Source organism: Artibeus jamaicensis, unplaced genomic scaffold, assembly GCF_021234435.1.
Source record: "Artibeus jamaicensis isolate MK-2021 breed Jamaican fruit bat unplaced genomic scaffold, CSHL_Jam_final contig_332, whole genome shotgun sequence".
Lineage (NCBI taxonomy): Eukaryota > Metazoa > Chordata > Mammalia > Chiroptera > Phyllostomidae > Artibeus > Artibeus jamaicensis.
Genome location: NW_026521788.1, coordinates 13,542,519 through 13,559,660, shown reverse-complemented (window position 1 = coordinate 13,559,660; position 17,142 = coordinate 13,542,519). Strand labels below are relative to the sequence as shown.

Sequence of the window (17,142 nt, the reverse complement as noted above, 5' to 3'; positions counted from 1 at the left end):
AGTATACAAAGCTCCTTTTGCAGAATGGTAGTGTCAGTGAATTCTATGGTCAATCTACCGAAGAGATAATTGCAAAGACAACAAAAAGCACCAATTTCGATGTCTGTGTTCAGACAAAGTCACATAATTTATAGTTGTACAGCAGGAAATAGACTTAAAAACAGTTATGTCATAAGGGCTTCACAGTTTGCTGGGACTGCTTGTCCTCACACACAGAAAAGGGTGTGCCATTGATGTTTTCATAACTATTTAGATAATCAATGTACTTATAAGCATAAACCCATACATATATGCATGTACCCAAAATATATGTTATATATATATATAAAACATTGTGTTTGTTTTATATATATATATAAACTGTTATATATATAAAGCATTGTTTTATATATATATTTACATATATATATATATATATATATATATATATAAAACATTGTGCCAATTATTGCCTTCAGAATTCTGCAGGTAACAAGACACTGAAAACAATACACAAGCTACAAAATAAGTCTGTGCTGAAACTATTAAAAATTAGAAATGATTTTTTTTAAGTACTGGATGAGAAAGACTTAATGATTGAAGGAAAAACAGTCCTCCTGGCAGTAGAAGCTGTGTGTGAGCACCTACAGCCTGCTCACCGGTGAGGGTCAGTGGAGGTCAGGAGTGTGGGAGAGAGCCAAGTCGACATCTCTTCCCACAGCCAGAAAGCGTGATGGCAGGAATCACAGTGGAAACCCATACAAAGACTGGAATTGGGGGCTCTTGAGGGTGCCAAGCTCTCTTCACAGGAACTCACTTTACACTTTATCAGCAGTTGTTTTTTCTCTGGCAGTATAAAAGCATTTTGAGATATTCTCCTCTTTTAGGTTAGTGGACCTGGAACTTTGAGCGGTCCGCTGACTGCTCAGGATTACTTTTTAAGATAGAGGGTCCAGGTGGCTGTAGAAGTGTGGTGAAGCAAAACAAAACGCAAGCCCGTGGCTGCTCGTGGGAATGCAGGGGCTGCCTGGAGCCTGCAAGGCACCTCCTCGCTCTCACACCCAGGGTGGCCCCTCACACAGCTTGAAATCCAGTGACTGAAGTTTTCATGCCTTTTTACCAGGTTGGCCAAAAAGTCCATTTAGGGTGTTTTTTGTAAAATAAAAGACACGTATTTCATTTTTGCCAATAACTTTATTGATTTGAATATTGAGTGTGCTGGCAGTCTGCCACTATCGGCTTCCAGTGGGTGGAGGCCGGGGTGCTGGGAAACATCTTCCAATGCATAAGACAGCCCCTCAGCAAGAATTATTTGGCCAAAATGTCAGTAGTGCCAAGAAACTTTGAAAACCACTTTTGACATGTTCCATCAGTCATGGCACCTTCTCCATACACTGCATAAATCTTTTTTTTTTGCATTTCAGTTGTGTTTTTACCTTTCTTGAAATAACAAAGCATAATATGCCGAAAATGTTGTGTATCTTCTTCCATCTCTAATATTAAAATCGCTGCACAAAAATTCACGAATTTTATTTTAATGCACACTGATGTGACAGCTGTCACAATACAATCTGAAGTATTTCCAATGAAGTTAAGGACAACTAAGATACTACTAGAGCCATCTTAGAGTAAAAAATGTTAATGGACTTGTTGGCCAATATTTTGTGCCTTCTAAAGTGCATTGTCAGCCATGTGTTTTCTTTGTAAATGTCTACATTTCACCTTTTGCAGCCCAGACCAGTGTAGAGATTCCATTACCTCATATCTCAAAGGAGAACCTGGAAAATTTGAAGCAAATGGAAACCATGCGGAAGTCACTACGGAAGCAAAGACGAAATCCTACTTCCCAGAATCCCAAAATGATGTAGGAAAACAGAGTACTAAGGAAACACTGAAACCAAAAATACACGGATACGGTCGTAATGAGGAACCAGCATCATCACTAGCAGCATATCAGAAATCTCTAGAAGAAACCAGCAAGTTTGTCATAGAAGAGCCCAAACCCTGTGTGCCTGTCAGTATGAAAAAGATGAGTAGGACTTCTCCTGCGGATGGCAAGCCCAGGCTCAACCTCCATGAAGAAGAGGGGTCCAGTGGGTCTGAGCAGAAGGTACGTCGTCTAGTCATTTTCTTTACACTGAACGCACTGAAGCTTCCTTCCGTTTAATGTTGTAGCCTTTGACCTGAGGTTCCTTATTATTTCCAATTTATAAATGCATAATCAAACATTGTAACACTAATGTTAGGATGGTCGTTGATGCAGGCTGTGAAAGAATTCACAAAGTGCACAAAGTTTTTTATTTTTTCTTTCCCAAGATGAGGCAAGGGTCCAGTGGGGAGAAATGTACCAGCCCCAGCCCTGAGGGGTAGGATGTTTCGGTTAGACTGAGACTCGTTTTGATGTTAGCTTCAGCGGCAGGGTCCAGTCATCATGGTCCGGTATGTCCCGTTTATAAATTACTGCAGACTTTGTGCCTTCAGGGTGCTTCCAGGAATTTTCTAGTCCTGAGGCTCATATGCTTTGTGGGGTCCAGCCAGCTCTGAGGAAGGGGCTTTTGTCCTATTAACTAACTAATGTCGGGAGTAAAGAAATTTCTGAGTAAAACATAAGCTGTTTGATCATTCATAAGGTAGGAAAAAGGAAATAAGAATCTCTTTAGCCAATGTTCAGGAGGGGAAAAGAACTACAGAGATGCTAACTAACTAGTTTAAGGTCCAGTACTGCTTTGTCTGGCATGTAGGTTTCCTAATCTCAATACAGTCCTTCTTTCTTAGGCAAGAAGGGTAATTGTTCTGACCCTACCTGGTTATTTAGCATAATTTAAAGAGGTTATACCATTTTCCCCAGCCACCCACCCAAGGCCTGTTGTCTAAAAGTATGTTTTAAAAATTGAAGAAACAGAGACAGTGGTCATAAACTAAAGTGGGGGGAATGGTGGGGGAGGGGGTGTGCAGGGTGGAGGGGAATGAAGGGGGGAATTAGAACAACTGTAATGGCATAACATATTTTTTTTTAAAAATTGAAGAAACAGTTCCCAAGACTAAAATGAGGTGGGTGTGTACTACTGTTGGTTGACAGCATTTAGAAGTGTCATTTTAATAATTTTTTTAATCTAAATTGATAATTATCTTAATGTTTATTTTGAATAATTTTGAAACCTGCTATAATTTGCTTGCTCTTTCCACTTATATGTTTTTGTGGTACAATTAATACTTATTTTTTATTCATTGAAGTTTATCACTTTTAGATATTTTAAAGAGTTAAACTGAAGTTATGACTCAATAGGTGGATATAAGAAAATTAAATTCAGCTCATTTTCCTATTTATTTTTACTGTTTTATGCTGTTAAGTTTTATGTCTTTTCACAAACTATGCAATTGATGTAGATTGAGAGTTACACATCTTTGGAATAATAGCACTTGCCATTTTCCCTAAAACGTCTGGTTCACTTAAGATCTACCACAGTGTTTTAGGTACCAAAGTCTTCTGTCAAATAATGAGTTCGTGATTAATTTGAGGCTTTAAAAAAAATGTATAAACTCCCAATCACTCAGGAGCTAACTGCCGGTTTATCAATTAATCATATGCTCTCCTTCTCTCTTTCACAGACTATCTTTTGACCATTTTCTTGCTTGTTAGGAGGGAAAGTAAGAGGAAGTAAAATTGTCAGGCCTTTCTTTCGCTTCCTTCCTGACGAGGATGCTTGTGACTATCAGTTTCTATCTTTTAGTTCATTCTTAGTCTGTGTAAGCAGTCTGACTTTGAAGAGACTGATGTTTAACTATGAAGCTGTATTCTGCAAAAGCCTATTAAAACCAACAAAGTTCTGAAATCAGATTATAAATAAGCACTTCTGTGTGCATACATGTACATACAGATTGGCTACTGGGGAACCAGGGAGAAGGCATAGAAAGGGTTTAAAAACCAAAGTGTTAACTCTGAAAGGAAACTCAGCTGAGTTTATCAGTAATGCAAAATAATTGCTACTAGGAAATGTTTCCAAACATTCTTACAAGTACGTTTCTTTGGTATTGGTTACTGGTCCTACTCCAATGCATAAAGGCTCTATGAGCATAGAAATTCATAATGGAGTTCAAGCTTCTAGTAGATGTAAGCCTGACCTTACGAGAAATCCAAAGATGTTGAGGATGGGTCTTTTGTGGCTCTACCATAGCACAGTAGCAACTAACTAGGTCATCTGATGTATGGTTTCAGAAAACAGCCCCCTTTTTGTCCCCTAAATAATCAGGTCAAAAGTCCTGGCGCGGCTCTTACACGGATGACTGTCTGCTGTTACAAGGTAAAATTCTGCTGTTTTCCACCTCTTCCTACGCAGCAACTCATGGCAAGGAGTACTGAGAAAACTCCAGGTGGCCTCTTAGTTAACTCTGTTTACCAATTCCTAGAGAATTCTCTGGAAGGAATGCTGAAGAGATCCTACTGCCACGTTCTCTCTTCCCATCACTTTAAGATCAGTCCAGACTCCTGGAAGAGGGTAGAAACTAAAATATTGGCCAAAGGGCCACTTTGTCTTTATATGAGGGACTGGTCTTAGAAGATTCCTGATAGGATTATGATATTATTGGCATCTAGATTTGTTATTGTTTACATTATCTGTTCTTTTAATTTTATCCAAGTGAAAACTTTCCCCCAGTTTACGATTCCATCGTTGGTTAATGGAGATTGAACTCTCCCTTTGCCTATCTGATGTGTTAACCCCTGAATGCTGATTAGGACCTCCATTCTCTCACAATATGAATTCCTCTTTGTGTGGTTCTTGAGCCATTGCAGGGCCTCTTTCTACCGTATTAGGTCATTCTAAGTGGCCTAAAGTTATGGTCCTTATTGAAAACGCTTGAAAAGTAATAAGAAAACCTAGTAACCAGTATCTTTGCAATGAATAAGAAATTCAACAACTGTTTCCATTTGACACCATATTGGTAGGGTATTCAGATAAAATTTCCTACAAGGCCAAAATTGATATTATACTTTCTAAAATATATTTGTTAAGTTTAACTTTGGTGAAAATGGCCTACTTCATTATTTGACTAACATTTCGTAAACCATTTTAGCTGGCACTTCCACTTCCCGTAACAATTTTACATGTTGTTTTTCTTTTGTTGTGGTTGCCATTACTGCCATTGATTTTTCTAATGCATAGTAACTACAACTTCTCACACTGGGACTCTCAGATTTGAGGTAACAAGTAAACTTAGAAAATAATATCTGAATTATTTTCAGAATTCCATCATTAAAATTAACTACAAAACCATTCAGTAAATATTCTTCACTATGCCATTTAATTAGAAGCCAAAGGTATTTTTCCCTTCAAATTATGAACTGCTTACCTCTCAGTAGTTTTCCCATATTCCTATCCTTCTTGTCTTAAATTTAATATTTGTGTAATCACCATATTCTATCTATAATATACTCTTATCTGCCAGATATTTTTGTATTCTAATTTCATATCAGTTCTTTAAAAGAAGACCTCAAGCTTTAACATGCTTTACATTATTCCTTCATTCGTTTGAATAAACTCTTACCTGAGTATCAGGTGTGTGCTAGGTACCAATTATGTTGATATAAATTCTTTATAATATTAAAAATGGCTTTTGATAAATTTGTCAAATCTGACCAAAAATTCATAAAAATCAAATCCCTTGCCTTTCTTTGTAATCAAGTGAAACACAGCCTGAACTGTAAGATTGTACATTCAAGTCAAATGTATGTAGATTTAAAACTAGTTTAAAATATTGTTTCTTCAAACTAATAAAATAGTAGCATGTACTTTCTGATGCCAAAAAGATTCTATAATTGTTATTTTAGTACTTTACCTGTATATATGCAGGTAAAAATCAAGGTAACTAAGTATGTCAAGTGAAATTCACATAGAATCCTGCTCAAAATTAAGATTTTTCATAAATACACATCATGATTTTCCTTGGGGGTGGGTGGGGACCCAGCAAGTAAAAGTAATTCTTTTTTGATTTCCCTTCTCAGAATGTCTTTTATCTTAAATGTGATGGTAAAATTATGCTAAAAATACATTTGTCAGGACTTTAAAGACAGTGACTCAAGCTCAGAGGAGGAGCGGAGAGTCACCACGCGGGTCACTCGCCGGCGTCTGATTATAAAGGTACCCTGCAGCCGGGTCCGTGTGGGGCAGTGTTCGGTGGCTGGCAGCAGCCCTTTCTTGTGGTTTGGAAATTCGGCATGCTTGATAACTGAGTGGCTCTGTGTATGCGTGTTTGCACACTTGGAAGCTTATATACATAACAAAAAGCAACATCACTACATGTTGCTTGGTAGCCAGTGTCTGTCTAGGCCTGTGTTTGACACACGGCAATTGTGATTTTATCTGGGAATTGCAAATTGGATCCTGCTTTTCCCTGGAGAAGTGTTGTATGTGTGAACAAAGTTTCTTTCTTGGTGAGAGAATAGTCCATATCAAACAAAATGTTCGATTGTGGTAAGATAAAGAAGAGATTATGACTGAGGATTTTGGCATTATAGCCTGCATGTATGTGACATTATGCAAATCAAAAACTTCTAAAACAGATTTTTAAAATCAAATTTATTGAGGTGACATTGGTTAATTGCTTTGGATGGTGGGCACACAATGCAACATACAGATGATGTATCATAGAATTATACACTTGAGATCTATATGATTTTGTGAACCAGTGTCACCTCAATAAATGAAATAGGTTTTTACCTTGGCAAAATGCAACCTGATTTTTTTTGTATGTTAAAGCATAGGAAGCAATTTTTACTGCAGTGAACAATAATTTCACCTGTCACAGCACAGTTGAACAGTATGGAAAAATCTTGCTTTCCCCACGAAGGCCTTTTAAAGGCCTTAGGCATGGTAAGGTCCAGCAGCATGTGTCTCAGTCCATTGCTTGTCTGTATTACTGTCTTTAGAGAGCTTTCTTGATGTTAAAATAATTGACTGCAGAGAACTAGGAAGCTGTTTTCAATGCGCGGGCCTCTGAATGTGGTCCAAATCACTTGAGGCTCTTTGGAGGCAGCTCTAGAAAGAAAAGAAGGGGGACGTGTATATTGAGAACCATTCATCAAACATCATCCATTTCTAAAGTGTTAGGAGACCCAACAGCAAGCAGAGGTGTTGGCTTAGGTATCTTAATACCTAAACTTCTTAATCCTGCTGCCTGTACTTTTCACATAGAACAGATTAAAGAAGATGAGAAAATCTGCTCTAATGCAATTTTTCAGACTCTGGAAACATTAAGGGAAAAAATAAGTTCTTGTCTAAATCTTAAATTATCCCCCAGTCAACCTTGAGCGCAATAGGGAGCTATCAAAAAAGGATGAATCACTTATTTGAAAATTTCATATAGGCAAGCCAAATTACTTACTGGTGTCTAGCATATTTGCAAGTATTCAACCTGCTATCCATAAAATCCTCATAATCACTTCTCTCATGGTCCTGGAATTAGAAAAAAGAGATGATTCAGTTTTTTGAAGGAGTTAAAACCATACTCTTTGTTTACCTAGGCTTTGCTATTCCCATAATCAATGTCTCCAAGAAATAGTATTTTTAAAGTGAAATGTCTAGAAAAAGCACACCAGACATGGTGTGTCTTGCTTAAACTTGCTTCTTATGTGTAACATGTTATATACTCATGCTGCATGCAAATCTACCCTTATGCCTTAAAAAAAATAGATGCCCTTTGTAAGAGCTGGCTCTCCTTTATACAGGGGTGGGCAAAGTAGGTCTATAGTTATAATACAATAATATAAAAATAGTCCTGGCCAGGTGGCACAGTTGGTTGGAGCATCATCCCATATACCAAAAGGCTGTGGGTTTGATCCCCACTGGGGGCATCTACAGGAGGCAGATAACTCATGCTTCTCTCTCAAAAAAAAAACAAACGAACAAACAGATCCTTGGGCAAGGATTTAAAAAAGAAAATAAACTCTGTTTCACATACTCACAACTGTAAACCTACTTGGCCCACCCCTGTACAGGACAGAAAATGACTAAACATAATCCTGCAAAATGTGGGAAGGCAGAGGGTAAAGATATATTACTCTGAAAACGATTAAAATAAAACCACCAACCCCCGCGCATTATAGACATGCATTAAGTTAGCTTTTGTTAGTTATTATGTATATGAGCTTAATATATAATTATATAAAATATATTAACATTTTCATTGAGAACTTAAGCTTAAAAACCCAAAATACACTATGATACTGTAGGCATCGTGAAACAGGGGAGCTGGTCTTCTCCCCAAGTCCCCACTTCTTAAAGTCGGTGGAATTTAGGGGAGGTTGGTGGCATCATCAGAGAATGGCTTTTTTAACAGGGTAAAGTATTATATAAGCAATAGAATCACTCAAATAAGCTTTGAGAAATGTCTTTTGTATGTGACACATAAAAGAGAAAGCTAAAGAATAGCTATAATTATCATTTGAAGCTATAAGTATAACAGTCTTTATAAGTTACGTACATAAGAGTCATTCAGGTTAATATTTTCCTGTTCAGATTTTCAGGGCAGTAGAAAAGGGTCGGTCACACTTCTATTGCTTCTCTCTTTGCCCCTGTGTTAGTATTTTTCTAATATAAAAGAGCTTGAGACTACAATAGTATATGGTAAATGTGACATGGGAACCATCTGTCAAAAACCTAAATTGAGAATCTTAGGTCTTAAAGGGATCATCGGTATTTTACTGGATGACAAAGCTGAGGATCAGACATGAGTGGATTTACACAGAATCACGGCAGGGCAGTAACAGTTCTGGGACCGGTGCCTAATCCTTAGCCCTCTAGCAAAGTGTCTTCTACTGGCCTTTTCTATAATACCATATTCTTCCTCTTCCAAATCAAAAATAATAACTTTTTCTAGACTAAATTAGGCTATCTCCCCTGAAAACTGTTTGATGGAGCTGGAATGTTCGACTTCACAGGGCCATCCAACCTTGGACTAAACCGACATATTTACACTGTTGGCCACTTAGAATCTCCCAGCTGAAATCCGCCCTGCAGTGGCTGCACCCTCCCAGAACGGCTTTGCCTGGGAAGCGTCAGCAGTGTGCTCAGCATTCCCGGAACAGGTCTAGGCAGACCTGTCTCCTCAGCCATTCAGTTTGCTTAATGGGCGGGGAGAAAGTATAATTTTACCATTTCCTCTTTAATCTCATATGCAGATTGTTTTATTTTTACATGTAATATGTTTTATTTTTACATGTAATATGTTTAAGTTGCTAAGGAATTAGTCAAATAAACTCCCATTTATTTGGGAGATCTTTTAAATTTCATAAGCATATTTATTTATTTCTGTATAATTTGATAATATCACAATGGTTTCAAATGCTTGAAAGCAGCTTAAGAAAATTAACCAGTCCTATTATTCACTTAGCAAATTCAGTGATTAAACATGTAAAAGTTTTAAACCAACTCACAGCCAAACTATTACAAAGTTTGGTAAGATTCAAATAACTGAACGTTCAACTGTATTTTTATGTCTGCTAATTTTATGTCTACTTTTGAATTTTTTTTACTGACTTTCAGAATAGGGGTTTATATGTATGCTTTCCCCAAACCAAGTAATTCAAAAGCATACAGAGTTTGATCTAACCATTCTGTTGCCGACAGCAACCACCGTTCATGAGCTTCAGTTGTTACTCTACACACTCACCAATATGTACACGTACAATGTCCTTAGCAATTGGGTTTCTCAGAACATAGAAATAGATTGTACGATATACATGGCATAGGTATTTGCTGAGTTCTGTGTGTGCCATATCGGTGATATCTATTTCATTTCTTGGAAAGTCAAAGTATTAGTGTTTTGTACCTCTAATATTTACTTATTCTTTCATTTTATTCAAAAAGTCAAGGAGAGAGGAAAAAAATTACAAAATGCAATGCCTACAAGTAGTCTTCATTCAGGCCCCCAGGGGTGATACCGTGACACCATAAGTCCTGTAATTCTCCTTTGAAATAGGAAAGAAAAGAATGTGCATTGGGAGGTTTGGGGGGTGGTGTTGCCAAAATTAATACCACTGACAAGACGGGGCAGGGGAACTTTGTTTGCTTAAAAGTACAAAATGTTTTCAAGAATTTTAGAAACTAATTCAAGGTTATTGTCTCTCATTAAAGGAAAGGCCCCAAAGACCTCCCCTTGATAACACTTCGTCTCTAATAATTTGACAAAATTTAAAATGGATGATTTTTTAAAAATATAGTCTGACTCTCTATTGTCTTTCCTATTCAAGCAATCTCTATCCAGTCCACTTTAGTGAGTTTTTACATAATCAGACAACTTATTTTTGGCTTCATTGAAGCATTAATTAGCTATATTTAATGGCCACTTAAGATGAAGAGATATACCTATAAGTTTAATTTAAACAGTATGAATTTTGTGTAGGAAACAATGACAATGCCAACATACCAGAGTCGATCTCCACAACACATAGGGTGTATTACTTATAAGTAGGACTTTGCTTTTTTCTAAGGCTATTAATATAAATCAGTATACTTCTGTGTATTCACTATATGCTTATATATATATATACCCCTACTTCACATTTCTTTCAGTGACTGGCCAAACAATTAAAAATTGGTAATATTTCACTGCAAAAGAGTCCATTCATGATATATCCAATAGGATTCTATTTTATTGGATTTTCCTGGGATCCTGTAACACTCTTTAAGAGCCGGACATTGCCAAGAACATTTCATTTTTTCATATTTAGTGAAACCTGTCATCATCTTTTATTGCTTTTTCTACCATCTTCATGCCTTTACTTTTAAAATTAAATGTTTTTTTCCAAGTATATGAAACAAATATTAAGTATAAATAATATTCCCATAAAAACGTGTAGATTTTAGTGCATTTAGACATAAGACCGCCACATTTTTCCAATTGCCTTCCCTCTGTTAACTGCACTAATTGGACTAACCATAAGCAAGATTCGAGGTGAAGGAAACATGAGCAGCAAGGAACATCTTTCACTTTTCATCCCACTCTGTACCACAGTGAAGCGAAATGAGCCCTTGTCCCACACACTGTCAACGCCCCTTAGCCCACAAGCTGTGAGGATACAGAGTCACTTCATAACAACAAAGAAGAATGAAAACAGAATTTTGCTAGCAAAAGAAGACAGCGTTTTAGTCTCTACACTGGCATTTTAAACCCGAACTGCCTCTCTACCTGTTGCGACGTAAGGCAATCCCAGAGTTTTCTCACCATTCGCTGGCACTGACAGGATATTCAGAGCTCCCTGTCCCATGATGGTGGCATTGAAAGTTCAGTGTTGTCCCAGAAGTTAAGCAGTCTCCTTTATGACCTGCCACTTTTCCTAAAGAAAGCCCACCGGTGTACAGTCACTTCTCTGCTTGGTTGTATAGCATTTTCCAGGTCACCTTTTCAACAGAACTTGGTTTGACTAATCAGTAAACATGTCTCTAGAATAGGCCTAATACTTAAGATGTTTGCTCTTGAGTGTCGGTGCCAAAGGTTATGTATTGCAAAACAGGCCTGTTTTCTTCTCTCCGTGTGGTTCTTATTATTATACAGTTAGAGAGTTAATAGATACTAAGGAGCCATCTGAATCTACCAAACTTCCTATGTGCAGGGAAATATGAGCCCACCTTGGAGACTGAAAATTTTAGTCCATTTTTAAAATTCACTACAGGAAAGTCTTTTGACATGTTTTCCTCTTCTAAACCAGGTAACAGTCACTAACTTAAGATAGTATCTTAAATTCCTTTTATAATGGCTTGTCTTTCTTTTTGATTCGTAGCAATAGGAATTAGATAATCATCACACAGAACCCCTTCATTTGAAAATAGTATTCTGAAACTAAGTACTTCATCAGACAGCTATTTTCATTTCTTTTGGGAACTATGAAAGGCTCAATCTTTTTAAAAAGTAAGATTTTTCTTGAAATTTCTCACATGCTTCAAAAAATGTATGTATCACCCTTAATATGTAAAAGTTTAAGTTAAACAAACAAAGGGTGATAAATATAATTCCCAACTAGGGCACTGTCGTAATTCAAGTTAGACATAAGGCAGTCCACAAAAATGGACTGTACTGAAAGTGAGATGACCTACCGTAATTAGAGTCCTACTCGTTGGCTATAGTGATTTTCAGCCAATAAAACGAGTATCTTTATAAAGCAATGATTAACTGTAAATTCTATAGTTATGTACTTTTAAAGTCTTCCTTCTTAGAATTTGTTGCTAACCATCATCCTTGGACATGTGAGGGGCTTGATGCTTCTTTGAATGTGGGTGACTGCTAACTAACCATCGGGGGGGGGGGCCGTGTTTTCCCCTGGCATTGGAGGAGCGAGGAGAATCTATGCCATCTTTTCCCAACACTTCCCAGAGCATGCGTCTGGTGCAGGGAGTGCTGTGGCGGGCTCTCCTGGTGAGTCGCTAATCTCTCTGCCACATCCTTTAGGGAGAGGAAGCGAAAAACATTCCTGGTGAATCTGTCACAGAAGAACAATTCACTGATGAAGAAGGCACCCTCATCACCAGAAAAGTAATCACCTTTGGGATTTCATGCTTCTCCTGGAATTTAGAGGTTCTGTGTGTTTGCTGTAGCGTCACCTCTTGGAACAGGAAACAGGAAAATCTCTGCTTTTCACTGTTGCTTCCCACAGATCACTCGGAAAGTTATAAGACGAATTGCTATCCCGCAAGAGAGAAAACATCATGACGTGGTAATGGAGAGGGACTGCCAGAGAGAAAGCAGAGGACGGAAGCTTTGTGAACTCTCTGGAATATGCTGCTAATAGGCTGGCCTCTGCGGTGTGGCAGCTTGAAGCGTTGGCTGCTTTTGATATCTTGTGCGATATCAAAAGATCAGGGCAAAGAAAAAGACTTTTCTTCCTAACATTCTTTAACATTATATGCTCTTACTATCTTCAGAGATTTCACAGATACGTTCATTTATGGAGGTTAGAACATGCCGGTACAAGCTTCCCAGAGAAAGTAAAAACCCTCTACCACCACCGAACCCCTTGGCAGAGCCTGCCTGGGCCCCGGCACGGACGGGGTCCCTTGGGGAAGGCATTCATTTCCAACAAAGGCACAGGCTTTAAATGTTCGAATGGCAAAAAGCTCAGGTCGTGACCCATGTATCAAATCTGTATGTTTTCCTTCTACAATATATTCTACTGGGAAATCTGAATTCTTCCATCTTAATTGTGAGGAATTCTAACCACCCATTTCCAGTGTGCTGGTAATCTAAACTAAGCTCAGTCTCCATCTCCTAAGGAAACATTTCTGCTGATTTCCTCTTTCCTTTATTCAGATATTTACCATTTTCATTTTAAACCGAGAGGCGTTCAGTGGCCTGTCTTTACATAAGAAACAAGCGAACTAAAAATTTCTCAGAAGGACTAAATCAGAATGGAAAGGCTACTGTGTTGTCCATTATAAATGGGGTAAAAGCTGGGTATTTGTACACAAGAGCTTCACTCTCAGAGAAGTGTGTCCCCAGTGAGTGGTGAAGACAGGTCTTGTTTTATGGAAAATGGATGCCTGCTTGGTCTAGAATAGAAGGAAGGGTTGGTAATTCCACAAATTTGAAACAAAAAACTTTTTTAGATCAACCATTTCCATGGCGGTGGTTGTGATTAGTGCTGCCCTGAGAACTTTCAGTCTCATTACAACAGATCGCTTAAAATTCTGCTGGCTGAAAAAGGCATAAATGATAATTTTTTATATTTGGCGTTTGGTGCCCGGAGAGCTTTAGCAATGGTTTCTTCTAGCTTACTACCGGAAATGGACATGCTGCTCATTTTTTCAATCCATCACTAACTTACTCAGTTATTGTGAAGAACAGGTATGTCGTATTTTTCCTGGCGGTGCTCTCTAGCTTGCCTTGATGACGCTAAGCTGTGTGGCTAAAGCAAGTAGATTGTATTTTTGGACATGAAGTGAAGTGACAAAGTGCTTTAAACTGTGTTTCACTTACCCTAATCCAGCCTGAAGGAACCAGAACGGGAACTGCTTTTTAACTAAAACCCCTTTGCCTTGAAACCTTATTGTATGTATTCCTTTTGAAGCAGGGAGAAGGTTCTAAGGTGAAGACAAAGAAAGAAATCCGGCACGTGGAGAAGAAGAGCCACTCATAACAGTAAATGTGAGTCAAGGCTACAAGCACACTCATCTCAACAAGAGTAGAACTTAACTCTCTATGAAGCCAAATAAGTGATGTCACTAAATAATTTAGATCTCCCCCTTCCTCTCTATGTCGCTGTGTTCCAGCCTTGAATGTCCCATAGGAAGTTGTTGGAGTTACTTCTATGTTTATGTATATGTACACACACTAAAACTTGACTCTAGTTCACTTCCTCACAGATTAGACAGGAAGTTAAGTGTAAATAGCGTTTGCACAAGCAAATGTGAATAGTGACTTTTGCGCCCCCTCTAAGAGCAAAGGCTCAGTATGAAAGGCAGTGGCATTGTGCAATCAAACAGGAAGATGACTGGGCAGCAAATAATTCTTACAAACATACTCAGAATTATATTGATCCAGACTCTCATCATTTTAGCTGATCAGCATCTGAGATTGTAATTTTGGTTGAAATGTAGTGATTGCCAAGTTTAAATTAAATGAGTGAAATCCCTATACACTGTTTTATATAAACCAAATTAAATAGGTTAATGGTACTACTTCTTTTAAGTTAAAATGTGTACAATTGTCTGAACCTTTCTTCATAGAGAAGAGTATTTTCATTGAATACTGTTTTCTAAATTTGACTTTGTCCTATTTGCTTCTATAATAGTCACCATTAGAAAGGCAATGTGGGGAGAAAAAGCAGATGTAGCTTTGAACAATTCCCCTTACATCTGTAAGGTAAATCAAGATGATTTCTTTAGTGCCATTCACCAATGGTTCTCTTAGCCCCACTGGTCAAAATAGCAAAGAGCAAACAGATTCCAGTTTTTGTGTCCACGCATCTGCTGTTCCCCAATCCCCAGAATCCTGGAACTGAGAAATTATCGAGCCTGTGTTTCATAAGTGGTAACTGTGAGAAGGCCCAAATAAACCTCTAATCCCTCCTCCCCAAAATGCCTCACCACTGTTTGTTTTGTCACTTCCTCTGTGGAGGCACTGAGAAAACATTGCTAGGCAACACGACAGTGGCCGATCATGTCCAACAGTCACATCAGTATTTAAGGGCATTGAGAAAACTAAGAACTGTAGAGTGCTCTGGACACAGTATTTACTACACATCCTCTGCCAGGTGTTTCACTTGTGCTCCTCATTTAATTCTCTCAACCCACCATCTTGGATAGGTGCCCGAATCATCCCCATTTAACAGGTGAGGAAACAAGCCCAAAATTGCCCAATGTCACATGAATTAAAAATGGCAAAAATAGGGTACACAACCCCTACAAAGCTAACTCCAGAACCAGAGACTTGTCCTGGGTCTGGTAACAGGAGGGCTTTCATGGGGAAAGTAATGTTGGAATTTTAAAGAACGAGTAGGACTCAGCTGGGTGAGGGGTGGGACATGTGATAGCATTTGGGGTCACCTTCTGGGCACAGCAGTAGCATTCTGCCAAGGCAAGGAGGAGGGAGAATGCCGAAACTGAGAACAGGTCAGTGTAGCTGACAGAAGAGTTTTGCCCTTGTATCTGGACAGGTAGGAAAGAACTTAGTATTCAGGCCTTGCGTGTGTCTCTGTAAAGATTCTGGTCTTTACAAAGATGAAAATGGTGGGAAACCATTGAAGGTTTTAGGCAAGGGTGAAATGGGATTCAGGTTACGTTCCGCATCACCCACTCTAGCTGCTGGGCTGAGAAGGATTTGGCAGTGGCAGTAAGGGATGAGGAGAAAACCTGTTAAGAGCCTATTGTAGAGCCTGGCTTGGGCAGTGAGGCTGGTAAAAGGTGGGATGAATCGAGAGATACTTTTTATTGAATGACAAGGGTAAGAACTGAGAAAATTAAAGATGACATCGGTGTAGCGGTATCTAGAATAAACACACCTATGATGCATGTCTTATAGCTAAATTTGATGAAAGACATTATGTAGCAGGTTAATAAAATACTCAGCATGAGTTTGCTGACCTGAATTGAACTGTTTAAGCAATTGTAAGTGATAAATGAAATGAAAATAGAAAACAGTTCAGTCAACTTTAGTATGTCCCTTCTAGATTAACATTTCATTTAGTCATAGACTCAGACACCAATGAGAATAAACCAGAAAAGTCACCTACACTAGCCAAGCCATTTTTCTAGAGTAACATATACCTAATATCCATGAATAAATGACACCAAAAACCGTATGACAATGCTATGCATTTCTCTCAAAGGAGAGAGAAACCCAAGTAGGAGAATTCACATGAATGTGAAAATAACAGCAGGGAAAGTAGACTCTGTGTGCCAGGTGGCAAGAACGGTGATGTGACTGCAAGCCTCACTTTACCTGCCAGGTGGTGTTTACCTTCCACAGTGAGCCTAGGCAGTGAGTCCAAGGATACTCCCTGGAAGTGCAGGATGCTGAATGTGCGCTCTGGAGAAATCAACTTGCAAATATATTGAGAATCTGTATAGCCCTGCTGGCTGCTCTTTAAAAAAATATATTAATAACAGAACAACTAAGCAAGTGGGATGCTGTCCAACTGCACTGAGTCTCAGATGGTGACATCAGATTTTTACTTCCCGTTTAGAGCCAGTGGAATTCTGAGTTATCTGAACCCCGCACCTGCTTTTCTTTAGTGTTGAGCGACAGACATTCTGTTTTAATTAAGGAAAAGCCAATGGCTTAAATGCACTATAAAGATTTGTACATAGTATATAGTGATGTGTAGTTTATAACGTGCTTTTCCATTTTCTTCTTGTCTAGTCAGGCCCATTTGGTTTACTAAGGCTCAGAGAGGTCTTGTGACGTTTCTGCTGTCACACAGCTTATGATTGATAAAGCCAGGACTTGAACTCGAGATCACTGACAGTCTGCCTGGTGCCCTTTCTATTACACCAAGCTGTCTTTCAGAATTTACAAGGAATAAATAGTCTTATTCTAGCAAATGATTATTGTATGACAAAGACTAGGTAAGGTCATTTATATATATACACACCATATATATATATATATCTTCTGATATAATGCCTAAACTAATACTATAAGGTTAAGTACTACCATCCTTTTTTATAAATAAGG

At 38.3% G+C, this 17,142-nt stretch overlaps 1 protein-coding gene across 5 annotated transcripts in view; it reads left to right on the top strand.

The window, feature by feature from the left end:
- Window positions 1-17,142, top strand: part of ANK3 (ankyrin 3) — a 326,106-nt gene that overhangs the window by 303,112 nt on the left and 5,852 nt on the right. For 3 of the 5 annotated variants that reach the window (XM_053663869.1, XM_053663866.1, XM_053663865.1), the window contains 6 exons: window positions 1,711-2,089; window positions 4,230-4,280; window positions 6,036-6,116; window positions 12,421-12,504; window positions 12,626-12,685; window positions 14,036-14,112. In XM_053663869.1, coding sequence (XP_053519844.1) covers window positions 1,711-2,089; window positions 4,230-4,280; window positions 6,036-6,116; window positions 12,421-12,504; window positions 12,626-12,685; window positions 14,036-14,104 — 724 coding nt within the window. In that variant the 3' untranslated portion in view covers window positions 14,105-14,112. The remainder of the gene's footprint in view (window positions 1-1,710; window positions 2,090-4,229; window positions 4,281-6,035; window positions 6,117-12,420; window positions 12,505-12,625; window positions 12,686-14,035; window positions 14,113-17,142) is intronic. The other 2 variants (XM_053663868.1, XM_053663867.1) reach the window with 1 other exon arrangement.